Source organism: Papaver somniferum, chromosome 10, assembly GCF_003573695.1.
Source record: "Papaver somniferum cultivar HN1 chromosome 10, ASM357369v1, whole genome shotgun sequence".
NCBI classification, from domain to species: Eukaryota; Viridiplantae; Streptophyta; class Magnoliopsida; order Ranunculales; family Papaveraceae; genus Papaver; species Papaver somniferum.
In genome coordinates this window covers 166,167,180-166,177,134 of record NC_039367.1, presented here as the reverse complement: position 1 = coordinate 166,177,134, position 9,955 = coordinate 166,167,180, and the positions used below count along the sequence as shown (strand labels likewise).

Genomic DNA, 9,955 nt, shown 5'->3' with positions numbered 1-9,955 from the left:
TCATCATCAAAACATGAAGAAAAAAAATTATTTTTAAAAAAAAATCAAACCAGAATCGGTACATGTTCATGCTCTCGTAAACTAATTTTGGGTTGATTTTTTCAAAAAAGAAAAAAAACAGAATCGGTCAATGTTCATATGAACATCAACCGATTCTGGACTAATGCTCTTTGTGCAGTTACAACATAAGTGGAAGTACTGGTGGGATTGTTCTAGTGGTTGAAGAAAAGAATCTTCCCCATATTTGTTGACTTCTTTTTTTCATCAAGTCGAAGAGCAAGTCTTATGGTGGAATCCAAACTATTTCAAGTGTGGAAAAATCATGAAATGTCAAGTCTAGTGGCTTCCAAGTTGGGGTTTTCCACAGAAAATCCAAGCAAGATTCCACAATTTCGTGGAAGGTTCCGTGAAATCCATCTGAACGCCAATAAGAATATCGCTAAACGCTAATAAGAATAGCGCTAATCACTAGTCAGTCTCATATCTCCACACTCTTGAGTGCGCATTACAGAGTGTTTTTGTTTTACATTTTCCTTACACCTGGCACAACCCCTATAGATTCTAGATGAAACCTTTACCGACATAAACATTTCAGATTTGAATGGGAAACGTGGTGATATATTATTCGGAACCAATTTGAATTGTTTGAACTTTTTTAGCCAGAAACGGGAAATGTGGGACATAAACATATTCTGATTCCTGCTTTGGGCAAAAATCCAAAGTTTGTGTTAGTTTTGACCTCGACACGAGGTTTGAGGTGGTGCCGGCAACCACAGGAACTGGATTCGTCCATATCCGGTGTTTGCAGAACAACAAGTACTGGGCAAGTTCCGGTACCTCCGAAAGATGGGTCACTGCCATGGCCATCAAACCTGAGGAAAATCAGTCCGACCAGTATTGCACGCTTTTGCAGTCCATTTTTTTGTATTCCAATAACAACCGTGTCCTTAAGCTCCGCCATGTTAGCTCCGGCGACTATGTTACGTACTTTGGTGGTAGCGGCTATTGTTGCGGTTTATTGTCTTCAGCGACTGACAAATACAACGGCAATTATGATGTGTTCACCTTCATTGACTGGAAATCCGTCGTTATGTTGCCTAACCTTATCAGGATCAAGGGCGACAATGGAAACCACCTTAAGGCCTTCCAAGATGGGTTTATGGACTACAATTTCGAAGCCGATAATTCCTCATTGTTTGACTACGAGGTGTTTCCAAGTCGCAACGGAGGCATCCGCCTAAAGAGTACTCACTTTGGCACCTATTGGATGGACATGGATGAGAGTTGTTGGGTATTGTTAAAGCAGGCTTCCACCACTGTCCATGAAACCAACACTGTATTCTTACCCACGATACTTGAAGGCAACCGCATCATGATGCGATCTTTGAAGAACAGTTATTTTTGCAACAGATACAATGGACAAGATAAATGGAGCTGCCTCGCCACACTTGCTAACTATCCGGACAAGTGGAGCTCCATGGACATTGAGGAGCCCGTTATCTCAAGGAAGATAGATAATATCGTATATCACCTTACGGATGCAAGGGTTTACAATGAGAAAACTCTTGCATTTATCACTGATGATTCGAGCAACTATACTGAAGAGACCATCACGTCACAGTTGAACCTCAAGACTACAGTGATCAATACAACTAATTGGAGTAACAGCGTCACGCTGAAAGTGGGTGTCAAGATGAGTTATACGGCTGGTATCCCAAGCATATCATCGGGTAAGTTTGAAATTTCTACTGAGGCCACTGGATCGCGGAATTGGGGACAAACGGATACAGAAAGCAAAGAGGTGGGATCTGTGAAAACTGTCACTGTGAAACCTATGTCTAGAGTTAAGGCGAGTCTGATGGCAACGCGGCTTTCGTACGACATACCCTTCTCCTACACTCAGTATGACGTCCTAATGAATGGGACTACAAAAGTTTCCGAAAAGAACGATGGCATTTTTACTGGCCAGAATGGCTAGGCTATAGGTTGTCCCGCTTCCTCTGGAGTAAAGCACGTACGCTTCGTTGGTGATGGTGATGAGTGACTATTCAATGAATGCATCCACCTCAATTTGCTTGTGCGTTCGTTTGGCTTCGCTTCTTTGTTTCCGGTGTGTTTGATTTTCCGTTTTTTGTTTGTGGTGTGCATGTTTGTTTTTCTGTTCAAGTTTGCGCAATCCATGTCTTTTGTTTGTGCATTTGTATGTGATTTGGAAGTTCATGAATGAGGTTTGCAAAAAAAAAAAAAAATTGTCTATCCAAGTGAGGTATTATGTAATTGATTTTATTCCAGTGAACTAGTTCTTTTCTTATTAATAAAAATGATAATAAGTATGTAAAAATCTTGTGATGAAGCAATTGCACGCGCTGAGATACTGGACCTCTAACGTAATGCCACAAATCTGTATCCATTTTTTCTTCTGATCTAAGCTATGAAAGCGAAAAAAAAATCAACACATCAGCATACTGCATCATTATTACGCTGACAAACAGGAGCACCAATCCAAACTTTTTCATACATCCAACTAAGGAACTTGGTTTGCATCTCGACTTCCTCCATTGCAACCCCATTAGCATCACAGTTCTCCCAATAATAACTATATTTAGGATACATAGTATTAAAATCTAAATAGAATAATCCATTGTCCATATACAAACAAAACATAGCCAACCAATACCTGTAATAAACATCGAGATCTTCTAGATCATTCCGAAAAATTACCCACCGACGTATCTACATCCACTAAATAGGGCTCACCTGAAACGGCTTTTCATCAAACAGACATCCTTTAAGAAGGGCTCCAAATTTGCTTTGTGACCTCCTTGATCGACATTTTACATGTGCTCCATGGAAAATATAACACAATCATCCATTTCAGTCGACTTCGTAATTGACCCTTCAATGTATCTGTTGTTATTTGGGATGTTGTTGCACTCCTTCATTGCCCTGATTCAGTATGTACGTGTAAATCTCAGTGCAAAAACAACAAAAATAAACAAAAATAAAGGACAAATGGTAAAATAGCAATTCACCTTTCGAATGGGTACATCCATCGATACATGGCAGGTCCACAAACTAAGGCCTCATCAGCCCAATAAACCATGTTGTGCATGCTTATATCAAAAAATCCAGTCGGGAAATAATTTTCGAGCACACACATGGCCTCTGCAATCATCCACTTAGCCTGGTTCAGATACTCTCTGCTAGCCACCTTTGAGCACAAAATTCTAAAATACAAACTGACTTGTTAAAGCGCAGTACGCAAGACTTTCTCTCCTGGAAAGGCATGTTGAAGCAGAACAAGTAATAATTAAGTACCCCATAATCACATGGTAATCATGTGACTTCAAGCTGCTCAAGTTCAATTGCTCCATATTGACATTTTTACTTATATTCTACGAAAAGCATGTGGGAACTTTCATATCTTTAAGAATCGGATAAAAATCGGTTTTCTCTTTTTTGTTCAAAACAAACAACGGAACCATATCTAATCCTTTCTTTGTTTTTTTTCTCTTTTCACTCTCCACACTGTAGTTTATTCTCCTTCAATTTGTCACGATTATTACATGCAATAATAGCCTTATTATCCTTATCAAAGATAATGTATATAAAGTGTTCCATGACGTTCTTTTCCGTGTGCATCACGTCGACACAATACCGTATAGTCAAGGCACAATACGACTCAAGTTTTCAAAGAATACACTTCTTGAAGAAAGCACCTGTGACAAGCTGAGAATCACCTTCCTCTTCATCAGACTTATATCTCTTTCGTTTACCTGTCTTGCAGACCACTAACTTACCAGGTTCGTAATGAACATCGGCCAAATTCTCAAGCGACTACGGTCCTGTAGTCTCAGCGGTGCACTTTTATGCTACTGTGTGTCTAATCCTAAAAGAGTCCCATCCCTAAATGGGTTCCTTGACTTGAGAAATATACAATAGTTAGTGTACATAGTCTTGCTTCCGTAACCTAGATGAGTACTTCGAGTTTCGTCTGTGCAGCAAACACACGCACAGTAGCCATGAGTGGTACATCCACTTAAAACACCTTGAGCAGGCAAGTCATGAATGCCAAACATCAGAGTTGCTTTCACAGGAAAATATTCTCTTTTCAAAGAATCAAAAGCTTGTACACCTTGATGTCACAGATATTTTAGCGTGTTGACCAGTGGCCGCAAAAAAACATCAATGTCTTGTTCCGGTGACTTAAGCCCATGTATCAACAGAGTCATCATTTGGAATTCAGACTTCATACATATAGAAGGCGGAAGATTATAAACCACAAGGATCACAGTCCAAATCAAAGTATGTACACCATGAGGATTAAACCCATCTGTTAATATTGTAAGCCAAACATTTCTTCCTTCCCGGCCAAACAACGTAAACTTCAGTTTCATTTGTGCCCACTGAGATGAATCGATTGGATGACGCATATATTCAGATGAAAGTTGCGCTCGATCGTGCCACAGCACTGCGTCTGATATCCAAGGTAGAGAATACATTTTCTTTAATTTTTTCGTCTATAGGAAAGTATCTCAGCACTTTGCAAGGTTCATTTGTCACCACAGGACCATCTTTGGTACCTTTCAACTTACACCTCGGAGTTTTGCATACCAGACACTCTATTAAATCCTCATTCTCCTCGTAATACAGAATACAATGATTCTCACAAGCATGAATAACCTTCACTTTCATCCCTAGATCCTTAAGCATTGACCTCATAGCATCATAGTTTTTGGGCAACTTGTTAGGTTTCGGAAGCCACTCTGTTAAAAAATCCAACAAAATGTTGACATAGTTACCCGAAATTTTATAAGTTTTCTTCACATTATGCAGTTCTATCATAGCAGAGAGGATTGTCAGATTGTCTTCACACCAATGGTATAATTTCTCTGTCGCTAACGATTTGTACTTATTATAACGCTTCTCGACATATGGATCTTCTAAGGGTGATTCTCTAATATCTGTTCCATCATGGTCATGATGAATACCAAATGAAGAGTCAATAAAATCATTCAAATTCAAACAATCTCATTGCTTATCATGCGCTTCTTCGACTACGACCTTCCCCTTAGAACGACTTGTTGAAGCACCATCCGTTCTCTCACCATGTAAGCTCCAGGTGGTGTATGTATTTTCGACACCATGCTTATACAGATGGGTACTAACAATTGAGAATCCAAGTGGATGTCTATTTTTACACTTCCTACAAGGGCAAGCACACGTTTTTGCACAAGTACCATTTTCCATTGCAAATTCAGTGAATTTTCTAACCCATTCTCTGTATTATGGGCTATAAATGCCTGTTATACGCATCCAAGATTTATCCAAAAATTTGACATCCTACAAACAAGTAAAGTACTATGTTTTAGTAACCTAAGTTTATCAACTAAACCTAAAAATGTCACAGATCTATCAACACACCACAATAGAATACAACTAACAATAACATCAATTTCTAAAACTAATAAACCTTAGATGTTGAATATAACCCAGGAGAATCGATAGATTCAGAAATTTTAATCAAACTCAATCCTTCTGTGATAACTCGATTAAGCTTAAATCTTTAATAAAATCGACGAGTCACAGAAGAATCGGTTGAATCAATTTTGTTGATGAAGCTTCCTGCAACTAAATCTCAAATTGAATCTGATGAATTTTATGGTGAAATCGATGTCGGCTGCGAATATACCAAGAAGTCGGTCAAGTGTGAAATAAATGGAGGTGAAAGATATAAGATGTAGTAATGTCTCAACTGTTTTGTTATCAACGCATTAAGTTGTTTATCTACCTCCCAACTTCCAAAGATATTAAATGAAAAACTAATTTCAGATGATTTTAATTTTGTTTTCGGATTTTAATTTTGTTTTCTGATTCTCGGTAATTAAAATAAAGAATTATAATGGGAAAAAAATGTTGGAGAAAAAATCCAGAATCGTTGGGAGGAAGGGTAGCCCTCGAGTGTGAGATGAAATTGGGAGATGATAGTAGTAATAGAGGCACTAATAGTAGTAATGGAGGGTAACAATGTAACTTGGCATTTTAAGTTGAGGATAGGAAGGTAATTACCCACAACCCTCCCGAAACTCGGTAACAGATACCAATTATTGCAACGATTATCCGACGTTGCAAAGTTTTCAACGTCGATACGAAGTTAGTTAATAGATATCCGTTACAAAATCGGGTGTTACAAAATCGGTGTTTCGTGTAGACAATAGATATCTATTACAAAATCGGGTACACCACAACCCAGAGATTTTTGAATCTAGATAATCTAAAATTAGTTGGAAGAACGTCATTTAAGAATTTCCATTATTGAAAAATGCCGAACAGTATTTATTTATTTGCCCCTTTCCAAGTGGCGAGGGTGGCATAACAATTGAACTATGGAATTTTTCCAAATAAGACTTGCTCTAAGGTTTCCAAATAAGATTGTAGGAATTACTATTTAGTCCAATTTTTCATGACCCAGTTAATGGCTAGTCCACCCACGAAAAATATTTACTCGTTAGTCCAAAAATAGGTTTTTGGACTAGATTATTTACTCGCTAGTCCAAAAACTTTGTGGAGATTATAAAGTGTATTTTCTAAATGCCTAAAACACCCTTACAGATCTAATTAGTATCAACACATTGAATATTACTAGTAATATGTTACAACATACTAATAGTATCAATATGGTCATTCTACATATCAATATGTACTATATTAATAGTAAAAAGAATATGTTACTCGTAAATTAAGTAACTACTCTACTATACTAGTAGTAACATGTGTCCTAGTAGACTAGCTTACTAGTAGTAACTAGTACTATACTAATATACTAGTAGTACTAATAGTAACTAGTATTATACTAGTATACTAGTAACATATTAATATGTAATATCAATATATAACATACTACATATTAATATGACACTACATATTACATATGTTACTAGTTACTACATATTACTAGTTACATATGTTACTACATATTACATATGTATACTAGTTACATATGTTACTACATATTACATATGTATACTAGTATACTAGTAAACTAGTATTAAGTAACTACTCTACTATACTAGTAGTAACATGTGTACTAGTAGACTAGTTTACTAGTAGTAACTAGTACTATACTAGTAGTACTAATAGTAACTAGTATTATACTAGTAAACTAGTAACATATTAATATGTAATATCAATATATAACATACTACATACTAATATGACACTACATATTAATATGTAGTGTCAATATATAACATACTACATATTAATATGTAGTATCAATATTAATATGTAATATCAATATATAACATACCACATATTAATAATGTTACTACATATTAATATGTAATGCCAATGTATAACATACTACATATTAATATGTAGTATCAGTATATAACATATTGATACTAGTAACATATGTTACTACATACTACATTTGTTCTATATATGTTACTACATATTTTACTACATACTACATATTAATACTAGTATACTAGTAGTTACTAGTATACTACTAGTTATTAGTTACTACATATTACATATGTTACTAATTACTACATATTACTAGTTACATATGTTACTACAAATTACATATGTATACTAGTTACATATGTTACTATATATTACATATGTATACTAGTATACTAGTATATATATTACTACATATTACATATGTTACTAACATACATAGTATATTATTTGTTAGGGTTAGTAGAGTAATTTTACTCTTTTCAAATCTTTTTTGGACTAGGGAGTAAATGTTGTCTCCCGCTGGACTAGCCACTAATCCGGATCGGGTTTATTGGACTAAACAGGAAATCTCTCAATAAGATTTGCTCTAAGGACTAGGCCTGACTATCGTGGCCCGTCAATAAAAATGCTTCAGCTGTTGAGGGCTAAAGTCGATAGCGTCCAGGCCCAACTTTGTCTGTAACATAAAATGTAGAGAACTGAAGAAGGTACACAAATAAATTTCTCGTATAATCTTCAAAACCCTAGTTCCGTACTTGCAGTGAAGAAAGCTACAATGTCAAGCCTTCCCCAAGAGATTGAAGAAGATATTTTATTAAGGTTACCAGTGAAACCCATCTTACGTTTCAAGTCCGTATGCAAGAGTTGGTATACATTAATCTGTAGTCCTAAATTCGTCAAGGATCGGTTTAATCTTACCAAACAAAAACCCTAGATTGATCATGATGAGAAATACTAACCTATGGCTCGATAAAGGTATGTTTTATTCCATAGATCATGCATCAATATTATCAGCATCCTCGTCGCCTTCGTCGTCAGGCACATGCAAGTGTGAAGGAGCAGTCTTAATGGATGATCCAATGAAGGGAGATGTTTTAAGTGCTGATCGTTACCACACTAAGATGTTTGCTTGTAATGGATTGCTTTGTTTAAACCTTAATGGGGATCGTACACTGATTCTTTGGAACCCATATACTAAAGAATCTAAGAAAATCGAACTACCAAGCTGTGTGCTTTGGCCAGCTGCTAAAGGTTATGGATTTGGTTACGATAGCAGCATAAATGACTACAAGTTTGTATATATAGTTTGGAATGAAGTTAACGTATACATGTTGGGATCAGATTTATGGCGAAGAGTCAATACCACCACCACTTGTAATTTTTCTTATGATGGTTTGCATTTTAATGGTGTTCTTCATTGGTTGGGTACTATTGTCACCCGCGAACGGACCAAACTAATAGTGGCTTTTGATTTGAGCAGTGAGACATACATGAATTTGCATTTTCCAGAAGAAACTATAACGCTACATGCAGATGGTAACGTTTACTTCAAGCTCCAAGTGTTGGGAGATTCCCTTTGTTTAGTTTGTGGTCTGCTTGGTCGAGTTGGTCGAGTTGATGTATGGGTCATTCAAAATTATGGAGTCCGAGAATCTTGGATCAAGAAATTTACCACTACGGAGGCAGATATTACTAGGCATCCTTTTTTCTTAGAGTTCCATTGGTCTTTTGATAACGGTGAAATTCTAGTACAGGTTCAGCAACAATTCTTTTTATACGACCAAGAGAATGACAGAGTTAGGTGGCTGAATATCAATGCTACCGACGATAACTTTAGTTGTGTGAAATCGAAGAGTGACGTGGAGAGCTTAGTGTCATTAACTTGTAATCGTAATTTATTCATTTAGCTTCACTGAATTTTGGTATACTATTCTTCATTGAAAAGGTGTTTCAGGTAGCTAGTCCAGGGTTATAAATGTTCAAGAGGAATACATGTCCCTTTTTCTTGTTTCTTTTTCTCTTCTGCATGCAACTTATGTCTTATAAGCTTTAAATAAATAATCTAACGTCAGTTTGTTTGGTTTATTGGGTTTACTATAAGTTTTCTCAATTTTTGAATTCGAGGTTTATATGTTGGTGCTTCATTATCATTGTGATTATCATTCCGAATGTAGATACATCTCATTTGATTTAGAGGTCGATCGAAGTTTCATACAGAAGAACAAAAGAATTCGTTAAGTCGAGGATTATAAATTTGAGTGAGTTAGACAGAGGGAGGGACGAGGATAGTGTGGGTCTTAATCGTGATTTTGATAACTTTGTTATATCTGTACAAAATCGTGATATAAGCCTGTCTTTACATGAGTTGAAATCTCGTTTGATATTCACCATGAGCAGTGGACGAAAAATCAATTTGCTGAGACCCTTCCTGAAAGTTTCACGTCTTCCGCATTTTTTACTAAAAAGACCCTTCCTGCGATGCTAGTTTATCTTCACATACTAGTGCCTCTTCACCTTACATTCCACCAGATTATAGCACCTGTATTTGTCAAATTTGCAAACAAAAAGGCCATTCTTCCTATAGATGTCCATACAGGTACTCTAGCAACCCTAGATTCTAATACAGACTCTGCATGGTTTCGGTTTATACAACCAAGAGAGTGAAAGTATTAGGTTGCTGAAGATCAATGGTTCGGTTGATAGTTCT

The 9,955-nt window shown here is 36.4% G+C and overlaps 2 protein-coding genes across 2 annotated transcripts; both read left to right on the top strand.

Moving 5' to 3' along the window:
* Nucleotides 1-859: 859 nt before the first annotated feature.
* On the top strand, nucleotides 860-1,978 carry LOC113316823. Its single transcript, XM_026564972.1, has one exon. The coding sequence runs from the start codon at nucleotides 860-862 to the stop codon at nucleotides 1,976-1,978; it is 1,119 nt and encodes a 372-aa protein (XP_026420757.1).
* A 6,247-nt stretch (nucleotides 1,979-8,225) lies between these two features.
* Nucleotides 8,226-9,155, top strand: LOC113316822 (F-box/kelch-repeat protein At3g06240-like). Its single transcript, XM_026564971.1, has one exon. The coding sequence runs from the start codon at nucleotides 8,226-8,228 to the stop codon at nucleotides 9,153-9,155; it is 930 nt and encodes a 309-aa protein (XP_026420756.1).
* The last annotated feature ends 800 nt before the right edge of the window (nucleotides 9,156-9,955 follow it).

Bases quoted from the DNA above. Each gene is read 5' to 3' on its own strand.
- LOC113316823 (XM_026564972.1), top strand. From the start codon at position 860: ATGGCCATCAAACCTGAGGAAAATCAGTCCGACCAGTATTGCACGCTT.
- LOC113316822 (XM_026564971.1), top strand. From the start codon at position 8,226: ATGTTTTATTCCATAGATCATGCATCAATATTATCAGCATCCTCGTCG.